Genomic DNA, 17,383 nt, shown 5'->3' with positions numbered 1-17,383 from the left:
ACGGGAATCACTGGTTTGCATGTACCGGAAATAGCGCACGCTCTGCGATACGTCACAGTGCTGCCACCAGTGCTGGTTGCAAGTAGCTCCAAAGTATTACCATGGTGATATGCATGGGGCGCTTCAGTTTAGCCCACCTCATGTTTCATTTCATTTTCGTTTCAAAGTTTCGTTACGAAACTATCACTGGTATTTATTTATTTTTAAAACTCTCACTAGAAAACACCCTTCTTACCTCTCACAGATTTTATCATGGAACTATTCCACATGATCAAGTGAACTGCTTTTACTCAACGTTCCCCAGGTTTACACTGACATTGGCAAATCTTCTTTTTCTTTTAATGCCCCTCACTCCTGGAATGCCCTCCAACACTTTTTAAAACTGGACTCAATGCCATCATTTTTAAAGTTCAAGTCCATGATGCACCATCGTACATATGTCTGTAACTGTTTTAGTAAATCTTAACATTTCTACTATTTTTAGTTTATCCATTTAGTTACTGTTTTTATATACCTTCCTGTGTGTCTGTCCTTTTGTTGTTGCTTGTTGTTGCTGTTGCATAAATAAAGGTTTGAAATGAAATTAAACCTTTATTAGGGGTCCAAGCAGCCGCTGCACGGCTGGACCCCTATTGCTTTTGTTCAAATTCTTTCTTTCTTTTCTTTCTTTCTTTCTTTCTTTCTTTCTTTCTTTCTTTCTTTCTTTCTTTCTTTCTTTCTTTCTTTCTTTCTTTCTCCCCTAAACACACTCTCCCACACACACACACACACACACACACACACACACACACACACACACACACACACACACACACACACACACACACACACACACAAGTATTGAGCAACATGTTGATGGTTCTTGGGCTAGACAAAATCCTTCATTTCAATCAAGTCATCTGCACCTTTGCTTCACTGACAACCTTTACAGTGTTGACAAGTTCATGTGGTGCAGCCCTGTCCGAGTCATAGAGGAGCATGAGAGTTAACACCCAGTGGGCGGGCCTATCGATCTGACCCCGGGTCACCCTCACTGCCCTCTGACGTTACAGCAGAGAATGTGTAGGTGACCCGCCAGGGGACACAGCAACACCAGCTCCATGGCCTCCATCAGGCACAGTCAGACAGACAGCATCATTATGTTGTGTCACTCTGAGTGACCGTTTCATACAACAGGAGTACCGTACCACACACAGATATTGCCCATCTGTGTGTTTTCATTAGAGGTTTCAAGTGGCCTGAGGTCTTGTTCAGAGAAATATACAGTAGCTGTGTTGAATTCCCCCTAGAAAACACTTTACTTTCAACAGTAGCTCTCTTCAAATGATAATTAGCACTGTCCGCTTTATGGTTATTCCCTGTATACTGTAAGTTGTTGTTTTCTAAAAACCAGTGCATGACTTTGAGTCCAAGTTAAAAAATAAAATACTGTAACATATATAAAACCAAATACAAAATATACATGAATGGAATGGAATGAGCTGAAAGAACAGATGAGATTGTATAGTTGAGTTATCCTTTATGTGGGTATCTCTCCATCTTCTCACAGTTCTGGTTACCCATATCCTTGCTACTTATCTAATCCTCTCATCATCTTTCCCCCTCTCTCTTCCTTCTTCTTTTGATCCTCTTTTGCCCCCCTCCTCTCTCTCTGCTCCCTCGCTTTCTCCCTCCCTCTCTCTGCCTCTCTTTTTCTTTCCCAGGCGAGTGATGCTCGCTGTGAGGGGTGTGTGTATGTAGCGAGAGAGAGAGAGAGAGAGAGAGAGAGAGAGAGAGCGAACGGTGTATGTGTGTGTGTGGAGAGAGAGAGACACACTCGCAGACCGAGCCCCTCACTCGGAGCATGCCTCTGCGTCCGGCTGCTGGCAAACATGAGCCAGCCAGCCCTCCACGGCAGCAACAGCAGCACGCGCACACACACTCACACACACACCCCTACACACACGCAGCCGCCGGCAGCCAGGGGGGCAGCTCTGACAGCGGCGCCAGCTCCCAGGAAGAGGACGGCAGCATTCCCGTCCCCGTCAGCGTTCCCGCTCTGCGTCCCGCTCTGGAGCCGAGCTCTCGTGCAGGACCCATGGAGGAACCGCAGGGCAACACGGTGGTCATCCGCATCGGAGTCCCAGACCTGCATCAGACGGTGAGTGCTTTACAGAGAGAGAGAGGGGGGGGGGGGGGGAGAGGGAGGGAGATAGAGAGAGAGGGAGAGTGAGAGAGAGGGAGAGTAAGAGAGAAACAGTGAGAGAAGGAGAGAGAGAAAAAGAGGGAGGGAGAGAGAGAGAACGAGAGAGAGAGAGAGACGGACAGGGGGAGGGGGAAGGAGCGAAAGAGGGAGGGAGGGAGAGTGAGAGAGAAAAAGAGAGTGAGACAGAGAGAGGGAGAGTGAGAGAAAGAGAGAGAGAGAGAGAGAGAGAAGCCGCTACTGGTGCCTCTCACACTGCATTTACATCTTGGCGGATTTACTGGCATCTTTTTCTCTCTCTTGGTGTGCTTCCCACTTTCTCTCTCTCCTCTCTGTCTCTCTCTCTGGTATGCACACTTGCAGCTGGCTCTGTTTGCTCGCTCAATCACCAGGATTTTTCTCCCTCCCTCCTTGCACTGGCTCTCTGGCTAATAAATCTCTTGCTCTTCATTAGCTCAGCTGCAGCTGACTTTGACAACTGGCCACTTATAGAGGGAGGGAGAGAGGAGGGAGAGGTGGATGAGAACATCTGAGGTACAAGGATAGGAAAGACAGAAGAAAGATAAAAACGCTATGAGAGTCAATGTTCATTCACAGGGAATCTAGGAGAGTTGTCTCTGAACGGTTTAACTTGCTCTCTTTCTCTGTCTTCTTTCTCTTATTCCCCCTTTCTGTGTGTGTCTGTGTGTGTGTGTGTGTGTGTGTGTGTGTGTGTGTGTGTGTGTGTGTGCGTGCGTGTGTGCGCGCGCATGCGTGTGTGTGTTTGTGCATGTTCAGTCTGTCATCTGCGTTTGTCTCCTGGGGGGATGTTTAGAGTAAGGCCATGCACCATGTGTATGTACTGTAGCATTGACTGAACTGTAGCTGCTGCTGCCTGACATGGGTTTCTTGACCAGCTAAAGTACTGCAGAACCACTGCCGTTGTTTTGTGCATTGGTTAGGCTCTATGCTGTAGTTAGGTGGGATGGTCTATCTCTCTCTCTCTCTCTCTCTCTCTCTCTCTCTCTCTCTCTCTCTGTGTCTTATTTCATCATGAATTGTGTGTGTTTGTTTGTTGGAGGGGCACATGTGTTTGTGTGTGCATGGCAGAAGGCAGAGGAGAGAGCAGATGTGTTTTTTTCTCTCAAGCCAGGCACGCGGATTTAGTGGCATAAGCTGTGTCCCTGTGTAATAGACCCTTAGATACGACAGTAATGAGAGAGAGGGAGAGACAGAGAGACACATATAGAGGGAGAGAGACAGACAGACAGAGACTGGGATAGAGTGAGAGACATGGAGAGAGAGAGAGAGAGGGACAGAGAGGGAGGGAATCCCCTTATGGAATCTCCTGGAGTACTACTCTGATCCTGAATTTACTAAATAAATTATCAGATTTTTATTCAATGATTATTAACCCTTGGACACACGGATGATGTAAGACATTGGCCTTGGACCTGTCTCCCAGTGAAGCCGGTTGCCATACTTTGATGTTTATGGTATATGCACCTGTCTCTAATCGGTGATGTGTGACAGTTTGACACGAGATGCCTGTAGCATGTTAAGTCAGCATGCATGTACTAGATTGCGTAACAGAATAGAAAGGGATGGCCTGGAAGCTGAAAGCTGGAGTAGCACCTGGAACTGCAGGTGCATCTAAAAAAAAAAAAATATTGTGGAAAAGTACATTATATTCTGTAATTTAATTCAAAAAGTGAAACTATATATATTCTAGATTATCATAGGACCTTATCTACTAAAGTTTTGCACGTAAAAAACGCAAATAAATGTGCCAGGTGATCTATGAACGGTGTGCATGTAGGATTGCGTCCTTCAAGTGTGCAAATTTGCACGCTCTATCCAATTAGTACTTTTGGCCGAAATGAATATGTAACAAGAGACGTGCCTACCCTAGCCTGCAAAATATGGGAGGAGAAAATCCTAATACATAATTGTAGCAGATGCTCAGTGACTTATCAACCCTGAAAGAAGTTTCAGTGATGGGTGATGCGTGTGCTATTTAATAACTTTGAAGGGCAGGTACTAATTCCTTCATTGTAATAAGCTGTGCTCTCTTCTTCAAGTTGCGAGATGGCGACTTTGGAGGTGGTTGGCTTCTATAACGTTCTATAACTTTACTGCAGATAGTCTCATGCTAGAGGGAATGATTTTATTCTTTTTATGTTTATTCGCTGCAGTGGGCTTAACTATTATTTCATTTTGCAACACTTTTTGTTCATCAGTCAGGCTTCACATAGGCAACGGTAGGCCTGTTTAACTTTTATAGGCTGTCAAATAGGCCTATATGCTATGCTTTTTTCCCCAGGTGTGGGTCGGGATAAATTAATGGGTGTGTGTGAGCCAAGGGAGGGGGGGATCCAGTCTCATAATTAGCCAATGTTCTCCTGTGTTTCGTTTTAGGTTCGGTTAACATTACATTACATTACATTGCAGTCATTTAGCAGACACTTTTATCCAAAGCGACTAACAATAATTGCATTTAACGTAGGAAAAGCCAATGTACTACTACTTGCCAGAACTCACAAGTGGATCTTCTTTCTACAACAAGTGACTAAGAGCATAATCTAGTGCTGAAGGCAAAATGCAAGAATAACAATCTAATGCTGTGTTCACACCGGGCGCAAATTTTTCTAGCCGCGTGACGAGTTTACATAGAAAGTCAATACAATTCGTGCAAACTGGGCGGCAGGCGGCACGGGCGGCACGAATCAGGCGAACCCCTGCGGCGCAGCGGGCAGGATTCACCGCGCGGCGTCATTCGCAAAAGTTAAATTTTTCTAACTTTCTGCGGCGGATTCGCGCGGCAACCCATTGGATCCCACGGCGAGATTGGGGCGAACTGGGCGGCGCAAATTTTCTCGCCGCGCCTGGTGTGAACGCAGCATAAAATACAATAGGTGCTTAAGAGGGAGGATCATTGAAATACTTCTTGGAGAGATGAGTTTTCATCATCCACTCCAAGATGTCAGCCAAGCACCCAGCTATGCATGTCTCCACTTGTGTATCAGAAGGGGGAAATGACAGGACCAGTTGGGTGTCATCGGCATAGCAGTGATAGGAGAAGCCATGCGAGCGAATGACAGAGCCCAGAGATGTAATCTAGAGGGAAAAAAGCAGAGGACCCAGGACAGACCCTTGTGGAACCCCCGTAGTCAGACTATGCGGTTCCGACATCGACCCTCTCCATGTCACCTGTAAGGAGCGGCCCGTCAGGGAGGATGCAAACAGGGAGCGTGTAGAGCCAGCGACACCTTTCTCCTCGAGGGTGGAGAGGAGGATCTGGTGGTCTACCATATCAAATACTGCTGACAGGTCTAGGAGTATCAGGACAGAAGAGAAAGAGTTCACTCTCGCGGCATGGAGTCACTCCGTCACTGCAAGGAGGGCGGTCTCTGTTGAGTGGCCAGCCTTGAACCCGGATTGGTGGGGGTCTAGGAGGTCGTTTTGGTGGAGGTAAGAAGATAGTTGGTTAAAGATAGCACGTTCAAGTGTTTTAGATACTGTAGAAGCGATAGAAGGGAAACCGGTCTGTATTTTTTTTTACATCAGAGGAGTCGAGAGATGGTTTCTTCAGGAGGGGGGTGACTCTTTCAGTCTTGAAAGCGGAGAGAAAGCATCCTGATACAAGAGATGTGTTGATGAGGCGGGTTAGGAAGGGAAGGAGTTTGGGTGCAAAAGACTCAAGGAGAGTTGAAAGAACAGGGTCTAGGGAGCACATGGTGGGGCGGTTAGATGTTACAAGGTTGAGGAACTTGTTGGGGGAGAGGGGAGAAAAGTGGGATAAGGTGGGACGTGGAGAGGAGGGGGGGAGCGGAGAGGGAAGAGAGGGTGGGGCTGGGGAGGTGAGGTTGGTGCACGGAGCGTTGACCGGGGGATGGGGGAAAGAGGATCTGATATTGTTAACTTTCTTGTCAAAGAAGTTGGCGAAATTGTCAGAGAGAAGGGAGAAGTCGGGAGTTAATCATCAAAATTAAAACAAAAGAGGCTTCAAATATTTCACTTTATGTGTAATGAATGTATACAAAAGTTTCACTTTTTGAATTCAATTATGAAAAACATTGAGTTTTTCCATGATATTCAGATTTTCTTAGATGCACATGTATGTATGACTGGCTGAGGAATGCATTGAGCAGCGCCGATCACAGAGTGATGTCGTTCATGTCAAGAGCCTGATGATTGGTCAGGAATACAAGCACCAGGGGCCTCATTTATAAAAGCTGCGTACCCACAACAAACCAACCCACCCAAAACAGGCCCTGAAAGATGCCTACGCCACTTTTCCCGCCAAAGTTGTGATGTATAGAAATCTGACGGGAGAATGTATGCACCCATAGGACAGCCCTGACCCATGCCTGCGCACCTTTCTTGAGAAATGTCAAACTGCAAAGAAGAGAAGTTGGACTGCTTGTGAATAAATATTAGTGTGTGTGAATTCTGTAACAAGTATGCACTGTCACTATGGTGATTTTGCTAGATAATGGGCAAACATGATTAGGATAATTGAAAAGGTGGTATCTGTTTTTGCAAAAGAGCCACTCAAATATGTTGTACAGTTTAATTGGAAATTTAATTGGATCTGCACAATGTAGAAATGAGTTTGTTGATGACAAACCGCTGGGTTTAATTGGGAATACAAAACCCTGTTGAAAGCGACCAACACACGTAACCAAATGATCTAGCCTACATTATACCAATATACTTTGTCAGTTATGAGACATTCTCACAAATAAGGTCAACAATAGAACAAATTGTGTTTAAACTGATGACGTCTTCAACACCTCAGTCGCACACCTACTACAGTTTCATAATATAATATTCTAATCACAGTGGCGTGGATGGGGGTTGAACCTGTTTGAACTTATTATTTTCAGTTTACGAGACCAACGCCTTGCCACTCATCTATCACGCCAGGCTTCCTTCAACCTCTACAAGGACTTATAATAGGAATCAATGTCATTGTAATGCAGTCAGCATTTATGAATGGATGAATGAGGTGGTTCACTGACCATTTATAGGCGATTATGGGCGTGTAGAGGGCGGGATGGGAGGCTGATCAGCGTGCACACATAGCCAAGTGCGGGTGTGTGTGTACACTGTTTTAACACTTATAAAAAAAATGTGTGCGCATGCCATTTTATGATGTTGTGCTCGCACTAGGGGTGTAACGATACACTAATCTCACGAAACGGTACAATACACAATATTGTGAGGAACATATGACTGGAAAAAATGTATTTTATTTTAAAGACCCAAAATACTAAACAATGCTGTACTTTTGCCCTATAGTTCCATTTTGTAATTCTTTATAACTGTTTTAACTAGTAAAGGGCAAGCCAGGCCCATTTTCCACAAACTGAACTTAAAGTAAATCTCATATCCATCTTCAGTTTCCTTACATGTAAAAATGTTTTGCCAAAAACTCAGCTGAATAGTTTCTCTCATGTATATGACTTGGCTTTTCTCATTTCTTTTCCAGAAATTGAACAACTAAAATTAAATTAAATAAATAAGAAGTAAATAAACTATGAAAAGTCCCAAACTCAAAGTGCAAACAAAGACTGAGCAATTATCATAAAGTAAGATATAGCTTGTCACAGAGCTAAGAGCTTAAGCTACATGCCCCCAGCCTAAGAGATGGACATTATTTTTCAGGAATATAAGCATGTCCACATTTTCTGGCAGCAGTTGGGATCTTTGGGCAGTAACTATGTCCCCTGCTTTTGAAAACCCACGTTCACTCAGAACTGAGGTAGCAGGGATGGACAGGTATGCTTTGGCAAGTCGAGACAGCAAAGGATACTGAAAGCAATTGTCTCTCCACCACTGCAAAGGGCAACTAGTGAGTGGGATAGAGGCCTCTCTTCTGTACATATCAATCTCTCTCTACTCCCTCTCTGGACTGTTCTGCTGGCTCTGCAAAAAATGAGTCCCCAAGTAGATCTTCAAGTGCTGTCTTCTTGGAAGGAGGCTCTACCACTTACAGGTCAGCTCTCTCAGCCCCCTGTTCTTCATGTGTGGGATCTTCACCTGCTGCTCCCCTGGCATCAGTCTCCTCAGCTGTGGTCTAACAGCAGAAAACTGGCATCAGTGGCATGACCCTTTAGATAAGCAACAAAGCCCCCCTCTCAATACACACTCACTCACCATGAAACCACAAAGGGATTTTTTCAATTATTATTAATGATTTGATTATTAGGGCCCAAGCACTGGCGGTGCGAAATTTATTTTGCATGCAGCAAATACAGCATATGAAATTTTGGCGGTGTGCTCGGTTCGGGGGCCCCCCTGCCTTCCACAGCATGTGGAAAGCATGATAGTAGGGGGAGGTGAAATCTAGATGTTCCCCCCGTCTGGGCCAGCTTGGCCCAGAGTGCCGGAAGAGGGAACAGCATCGGTTTAGCCCCCTGCCTCTATGACGATCAGAGTGGGCCGCGATCGGGAAGTCGCTCGGAAATAACTCAGCCCACTAAGACCGTCAAAGAGAGCCACAGGGGGACTGCTGTACATTATAGTCCCTGGCCTCCATGGGCCGACGCTGCGTGGAGTCCCTAAGGAGTACAGCCTAAAGCCTCTGCCTCCGTGGTGACCGGAGGGACCGCTGGATGGCCCTTCTGAGATGTTTCGGCCCACGATCACCACGGAGAGCCACAGAGACTAAGCAAGTGAAGTTCCCTGGCTTCCACTAGCCGACGCATAGTGGAATACCAGAAGAATGCAGCAATACCCCCGGAACAGAGCAACGATGACAACAGAGATGACATCGACAGAACACGGGCAGAGCAGGGGAGGAGGTGGGGCGAGCACGCAGATAGCAAGCGATCAGCAGTTATGGCAAGAGCGAACAATAACATGTTCTGACAACTTAAATACATGCACTCTGCATGCTAGACCAATGCTATGACAGCTGACAGTCAGCTGGTAGGTTGCATAATTACGGGGTGTGACTGATTAGCCTTTGCCGATTAGCCCGGAGTTGACGTCCGTGCCTCGCCTGAAGTTGCATCGGAGACTTCATTTTTGGCGGCCTAAACATCGATGAAAACGCATGAAACTTTGCAGATACGTCAGTCCCGGTGAAAAATGTTATATTTCATGGGTGACGGAAATGGGCGTGGCAAAACGGCTCAAGAGCGCCCCCTGGAAAATTTAAAATGGCGAGCCCCACCTTTCAGTTATAGGCATATGTAGTTCATCGAGACACACTAAAATGTCTCTTGGAGCTATACCCAACATCCAACATTTTTTCCTTGTTTTTACCATTTCCATGCCTCATACTTTAACAAACTCCTCCTACAGATTTCATCCGATCAACTTCATATTCGGTCAGCTTCATCTTCAAGGAGAATGCTCTTTTTCGACAACCTGGACCTTATTTACGGCATATTATAAGACGTTTGACTCACCGAGATAACTTTGGTGTAATTCGGAGGCCTGTAGAAGAAATTTAAAATCCAGCGCGAGCCAAGTATATCCATGTAATGGCGGTGGACGGGGCACCGAGAATGCAGCTTCTAAAAAATTTATTTTCTGCCGCGAAACGGTTGTTTTCATCAATCTATTTTTATGAATCGCTAGTTGTGCTTCCATAGAGTGAGGGCTTGTTGTTGTTTTCACATGCCTCTGTAATATGATCTTTAGAAACGTCTTTAAAAACAAATGAAGCTTCCCCACTTGCTCCAACACGCATGTGCACAGCATGCAGACTGGCTATTCTCCGTCTGTAGGCTACACTCGCGTCTCACATTCTCTACGCTACGATCGACTTCCATCATATTTTAAGTCATCTTCTATATCCTCAAAATCTGATAAATATTCAGCCATATTGCACACAATATTCCAGGCACCAACAAGCCGATCGTAGCATAGAGAATGTGAGCTGTGTAGCCTACAGACTTAAAACTCCTCCTATTTCTGGAGGAGTTCTCCATTCTGACTGCAAGCCCTAACACACGCACTCCGTTGAAAGCATTGGAAAGAGAGGAGAATGCAGACTATCTCAGAGCGCCCTCTTGTGTTAAAAAAAACAAACACTGAAAAAGTAGTGCTAGACTGCTCTATGACTAGATAAATAATATTTATGTTCTTGTGATACAGTTTTTCACCTTGACGACACGTACCGTCACGTTTTTGTATCGTGAAATTTTGTGGCACGAAATATCGTTACACCAGCTCACACACACTATTAGTATGGATTCTGCGCAGTGTTTTATAATGGGGCCCCAGGTGAGCTGGAAACCAGGATTCCCGTAGACTCATGAGTCAGTTTCTAAACATTGCACTCGACTAGAGACTGAAGGCATTCATCCAGTTTTATTTTGTTTTTATCCTCCAGTTTGTTTGGAGGACATAATTTCTGGTAAGGCAGGTCCTTCACCCTCTAGGAGATGTAGGCGTGTCTTTCACCCTCTAGGAGATGTAGGCGGGTCTTTCACTCTCTAGGAGATGTAGGCAGATTTTTCACCCTCTAGGACAGGGGTGTCAAACTCTGGCCCGCGGGCCAAATTTGGCCCGCAGTGTAATTATATTTGGCCCCCGAGGCAATACCAAATGAATACTAGAGCTGGCCCGCCAGTATTATACAGCGCATTCACCGCTAATACTACAAATCCCATAATGCTCTGCTGTTGTTTTGGCGCGTCAATCAAGACAGGACCCAGAAACGCCCTCTCTTCTGTGACAGTAGTCATAGCAATCTCATACTACAACTGTGACCGTGTTATCCCTTCTTAAAAATGGCGAAAAGAAAGGCAGAAAATAGAAGCTTTACGTTATGTAACGTCTCACTGTGATAGAGACACCTGTGTTGACCTAGCCGGCCGCTGTGTTTGCTCTGTTCCTGTTCATTCAATCCTGTCTGCCTTCTTGCCGGCCTGTCTGCCTGCCTGTCTGTCTGCCTGGCTGTCTGTCTGCATGCCGGCTGTCTGTCTGTCTGCCTGGCTATAGGACAGTCAGGGTTTTACAAGCTTCTCTACTGAGCAGATGGAGCACCAACACTTGTGTCTGAGGGTGTATTCACATATGTTAGTGCACACCATTGATGCGCACCAAAAGCGAAAGTGATAAGTGCATATTCAATGTTAAAGCAAAACTTGTTTGGGTCCATTTTAAAATTTTAATTTGTTCAATGTTGGCCCGCGACTTTGTTCAAGTTTTAAATTTTTGGCCCACTGTGTATTTGAGTTTGACACCCCTGCTCTAGGAGATGTAGGTGGGTCTTTCACCCCATAGGAGATGTAGGCAGGTCCTTCACCCTCTAGGAGATGTAGGCGGGTCCTTCACCCTCTAGGAGATGTAGGCAGGTCCTTCACCCTCTAGGAAATGTAGGCAAGTCTTCACCCTCTAGGAGATGTAGGTGGGTCTTTCACCCCATAGGAGATGTAGGCAGGTCCTTCACCCTCTAGGAGATGTAGGCAGGTCTTTCACCCTATAGGAGATGTAGGTGGGTCTTTCACCCTCTAGGAGATGTAGGTGGGTCTTTCACCCTAAAGGCAGGTCCTTCACACTCTAGGAGATGTAGGCGGGTCCTTCACTCTATAGGAGATTTAGGTGGGTCCTTCACCCTATAGGAGATATAGGCAGGTCCTTCATGCTCTAGGAGATGTAGGCGGGTCCTTCATCCTCTGGGAGTTGTAGGCAGGTCTTTCACCCTCTAGGAGATGTAGGCAATTCCTTCACACTCTAGGAGATGTAGGTGGGTTTTTCACACTCTAGGAGATGTAGGTGGGTCTTTCATACTCTAGGAGATGTAGGCAGGTCCTTCACGCTCTAGGAGAGAGAGATGTAGGCAGGTCCTTCACCCTATATGAGATATAGGCGGGTCTTTCACCCTATAGGAGATATAGGGGGGTTCTTCACCCTCTAGGAGTTGTAGGCGGGTCCTTCACCCTATAGGAGATATAGGTAGGTCCTTCACGCTCTAGGAGATGTAAGCGAGTCCTTCACTCTCTAGGAGCTGTAGGCGGTTCCTTCACCATATAGGAGATGTAGGCAGGTCTTTCACTCTCTAGGAGATGTAGGCGGGTCCTTCACCCTCCAGGAGTTGTAGGTGGGTCTTTCACTCTCTAGGAGATGTAGGCGGGTCCATCAACCTATAGGAGATGTAGGCAGTGGCTCTGATTCGTAACGTTGGTTCACGGGCGCTGGTCTAGTGAGAATTTTCAATGGAGATATCTCCATTGGCATTTCGACCTTTGTCCACTGATTCCAATCATTGATTTCTATGATGCTTAACACAGACAGGGGCATTTCACCTACTTAATGAGGAGATAGCCATGCAGCAGGATTGAATCACCTGTTTAGACATATCACAGTTCTATAATAGCTTCTGAAGAATGAGATTTGGGAGGTTCAAGCACAGATAGCCACTGTCACACTTACGCACACACACACACGACCCCCCATGTGATGTAGTTATGTACTATAACAGCATGCCATTAAGCTTTCATCACAGGTACTCTGTGTCCTGCTAACCCTCTTCTCTTTTCTCTCTCCTCTCTGCTACGTTTGCGTTGAGAGAAGCACAGTGGCATTCAGATAGTTCTACCCTCCAGGTTCTCTCCTCTCACATTCTCTTACTCTGTGGGACAGTCATGAGCTAGTTGTTGATTAAGAGGGACATTTGGATCGACTGGATATTGGGCTATAATATCCGTGCAGCTCAGTGGCATCTGGTGGGTCCTAGAACCGGGTAAGCCAGGATCAATAAAACAGCAGCGCGCACAATTTTTGGGGGGTTACGCCCTGATGGGAGGATTCACAGCACCAGAAGGGCGCTGAGCAGTGGCATTTTATATGTAAAAACCATACAGGAAAACTACAGTAGCCTAGGCTACTGATGTTTTTTAACACATCAACAAAGGCCAATAATTTGAGAGCGAGCGAATAAGAGGGCAATATTTAGGCCGAAACAACCAAGCTTTTAGGGACAAACTAAATAAACTACAGAGCCATTATATGACAACAATAGCCAAGCACCACGAAGAAGAATTACAGGACAATAAAATACACCCCTTAGAGCACAGCACTCAATAGCCTACGCCCCTATTTCACTAATCAGTGTTTAGACTACTACTAGCCGACTAGGCTACTAGCCCTATTAGCCCACCACTCCAGGAAGCAAAGTTCACGCTCTCGAGTGCTGATTAAATCTAGGCAAAGCAAAACGCACAGCCATAACAACTGGTAATTAATCACAAAAGACCTACCTTATATCGTAACCCAAACTCGTTTAATCCACTTCATTTTGGAATCAACTTTCAACAAATACTCGATCTCCGTTTTCCATGTCCATTGATGCTGCCAGTAGCTAGATACCTAAAGTGGGTAATGTGATTGACAGGCGATGTGAATGACAGGAGAGTCATGAAGTTTTGATTGGATAAACCGTCCCAATGTTAAAATGTCAATGGGAATACCAATGTAAGCACTTCGAGAACTGGCTTACTCTACACCCACTTTTAAGCATTTTGACAAATGACAGATTAGGTTACATTTCGACTGATGACGACAATTTTCGTGGTTATGTGTGGGCTAATTTGATTGCTTGATTTTTCATTTGGTCTTGATTTCCGTTAGCCAGAATCCTTTTACCTGGCCTACAATGTTACAATGACGAGCTAGTAAGACAGCTGTCAACGGACCGTTACGTGGACTGTATTTTCATGAGGACTGTAGGGGGAGACGGAGCACTACCAAAACGCCAAACATGGATGAAAATGAAGTGATATGACAGAATACAAGACGTATTTAAGTCAAAAACAGTCTGAAAGTCAATTTGCGTGCCTTCTTTCACCGAAAGAAAGAAACCAAGTTTTATTTGGATTTGTATGGGTAAGCCAGGCTGCTAGCGTGCACCTAGCGACTATGCAGTGGCTGCCTTTTTGTGCAATTGTTTGTTAGTATCTACTGCGTGCCAGTTGAGATAGTGTGGTATTGTAGAGCAGGTGGCCCAGCCACTGCAGGCTGTGTGGTCAGACCTGAGATGGATAATGAAGGAAAGAAAATAGAGAGAGCAGAGAGAAGAAAGAGAACATTCCCAAAGGGCTCTGCGGAATCTCTGGCTGGGAACAAAGCCTGATCCTAAACACATACAAACACACACACAAGCACACACATACACACACACACACACACACACTCACACACACACACACACACACACAGACAAACACACACACACACACACACACAAGTATACACATACACACACACACAAACAATCACACACTCGCTCGCTCGCACACACAAAGCTTCACACAATCCCAAATGCCAAGGGACTCACCTTTAATGTGCTTACACAGTGTAAAGATGAGAAACACAGAAATACACAAGCACCAACTTTACATTTATTGAGAGACAGACAGACAGACAGACAGACAGATCGACACAGACAGACGGATGGACGGACAGAGAGATAGACAGACATACATATATGGACAGACAGATCGACAGACAGACAGACAGACAGACAGACAGACAGACAGACGGATGGACGGACAGAGAGACGACAGACAGACAGAGGAATTGGACTCTGAGTCTGAAACAGACACAACATCACACAGTTGAGAGAGATAGATGGACCAATTAAAACACCAGACTATTGTGCCTGGAGACACATCCCCTGCTGCGTGAGAGAGCTGGATCAGGAGAGACGTTGAGAGAGCTGGATCAGGAGAGACGTTGAGAGAGCTGGATCAGGAGAGACGTTGAAAGAGCTGGATCAGGAGAGACGTTGAGAGAGCTGGATCAGGAGAGACGTTGAGAGAGCTGGATCAGGAGAGATGTTGAGAGAGCTGGATCAGGAGAGACGTTGAGAGAGCTGGATCAGGAGAGACGTTGAGAGAGCTGGATCAGGAGAGATGTTGAGAGAGCTGGATCAGGAGAGACGTTGAGAGAGCTGGATCAGGAGAGACGTTGAGAGAGCTGGATCAGGAGAGACGTTGAGAGAGCTGGATCAGGAGAGACGTTGACAGAGCTGGATCAGTAGAGACGTTGAGAGAGCTGGATCAGGAGAGACGTTGACAGAGCTGGATCAGGAGAGACGTTGAGAGAGCTGGATCAGGAGAGACGTTGAGAGAGCTGGATCAGGAGAGACGTTGAGAGGGCTGGATCAGGAGAGACGTTGAGAGAGCTGGATCAGGAGAGACGTTGAGAGAGCTGGATCAGGAGAGACGTTGAGAGGGCTGGATCAGGAGAGACGTTGACAGTGCTGGATCAGGAGAGACGTTGAGAGAGCTGGATCAGGAGAGACGTTGAGAGAGCAGGATCAGGAGAGACGTTGACAGAGCTGGATCAGGAGAGACGTTGACAGAGCTGGATCAGGAGAGACGTTGACAGAGCTGGATCAGGAGAGACGTTGAGAGAGCTGGATCAGGAGAGACATTGAGAGAGCTGGATCAGGAGAGACGTTGACAGACCTGGATCAGGAGAGACGTTGAGAGAGCTGGATCAGGAGAGACGTTGACAGAGCTGGATTGACAGAGCTGGATCAGGAGAGACGCCGCATGCGATGACTCCAGAGGAGCGCGCTGCTCTCTCAGAGGCTTCACCCTGGGCATGAGCAAACTATATGATGTCATTGCAGCACACCTGCCTCCTAGAGACAGGGATCAGGCAGACACATGTATAATACTGTTCTGTCTGTCTGTTGTTGCTGTGTTTGAGGTTGTTTCATGTGTGATTTTATCTGAATATATTTAAGCACTTCAACATGGATTGCCTCTCTGGGACATTCAAGTTGTTTTTTAATGTGAATCTGAGACTGCACATTACTGTATCTAAGATGGGCATTGTCCCGGTGTTCCTAGACACTGATCTAGCCAAAGCAAATACATTTCTGTTCTCCACCCCTCTCCTCTGCTTACTGTATTTACTGGTCTCTCCCTCTGGCTCGCTCCCTGTGCTGGTCAGTATTCCCAGTTTTAATGCACTGGCTCTAGTGAAGGTGGACGTGATGGGTGTGTGGAACGTGACAAAAGCACCAGGCTCAAGGAACCCTGCGGATATTAAGATGAATACATGTCTCATATTTAAATGTTTAAATGTCCATTACTCTCTCTCTCTCTCTCTCTCTATCTCTCTCTCTCTCTCTCTCTCTCTCTCTCTCCTCTCTCTCTCTCTCTCTCCTCTCTCTCTCCTCTCTCTCTCTCTCTCTCTCCTCTTTCTCTCTCACTCTCCATCCCCCCTCTGTCCTCTGTTCTGGAGTGTGTCTTGCCCCCCCTTCTCGTTTGAGAGTTTTTTGCTCCTCACTGTTTCCCTGCACCATGGTATCAGTCTGTATTATTATAAGAGCATATTATGTCTTGGATTTTCTTGGATAAAAAAAAGCATGCCTTATGTCTTAGATAGGCCAAAATACAACACCAAGTTTTTCATAAATAATAACATAAAGCGTTTGGGCTCCAACACTGACAAGTCTATTCCGCCCTCCTCCTTAGGCTGCTCACGTATCACACGCACGCACACACACACACAAGCACAACTGTGTGTCGCTCCTCTCTGGAAAGCACCCCACGTCCTCCTGTTGCTATTTTTAGCTCCATTCACAGCATCGGTGGCAGAAGACAGGGCTAGCAGCGTGCCTCCGCATATGCCCTGAGCTTCCCTCAAACGGAGCGAGAGAGCAGGGGAGGAGGGGGGCCAGCCCCCCCCCCCCCTCCCCTCCAGCGGTCCTCCTTCATCCAGTCAAAGAGAGGAGCGGAGAGGGAGAGTGAGAGAGACAGGCAGGACAATGCCAGTTGTGCCAATGGTATCGCTGGGCACTGCCAAAATGCCCAAGTCTGGTCAAGTCCACCGAGATAGAGTTCAGCCTGCTCAGCTGACCCAGTGAGGAAACAAAGACAGAGCCAAGTCCCATTCCAGCCCCGGCCAACAGGAACCTGACACGCCAGATGGTTTGGTGCTTCTGTTTGAAACTGTTTGGAAAAGACCAGGCACTTTCAAAGATATTTGGCAGGTGATTGGATGAACCATGCGTTAACTTCAACCGCTCCTCGCTGTCATCACACCTAAGCCCACCCAGCGTAGCGGTTTGTATTTCCTCATAGAATGCTGATTGGCTGGAGATCGTTTTCTGAGCTAGCTGGCACAAATGGATCTCCATGGAGGGCTTCCATACTGATTTGCGAGAGAAACAAATGTGAGGTCAGGTCAGGGGTGCGTTCAAATTCAGCAAACATAGCAAACGTTTGCAAACTATTTTAAACT

The 17,383-nt window shown here is 46.3% G+C and overlaps 1 protein-coding gene across 1 annotated transcript in view; it reads left to right on the top strand.

The window, feature by feature from the left end:
• Positions 1-1,843: 1,843 nt before the first annotated feature.
• The window catches only part of shank3a (SH3 and multiple ankyrin repeat domains 3a), a gene marked incomplete at both ends in the record, with an annotated part of 197,232 nt that continues 181,692 nt past the window's right edge, over positions 1,844-17,383 (top strand). Inside the window, one exon of the mRNA XM_084453217.1 lies at positions 1,844-2,140. Coding sequence (XP_084309343.1) covers positions 1,844-2,140 — 297 coding nt within the window. The remainder of the gene's footprint in view (positions 2,141-17,383) is intronic.

The sequence above is a fragment of the Borostomias antarcticus genome (genome assembly GCF_949987555.1).
Source record: "Borostomias antarcticus genome assembly, chromosome: 18".
Lineage (NCBI taxonomy): Eukaryota > Metazoa > Chordata > Actinopteri > Stomiiformes > Stomiidae > Borostomias > Borostomias antarcticus.
The sequence above is the reverse complement of the archived record's forward strand: the minus strand, read 5'-3'. Positions and strand labels throughout refer to the sequence as shown.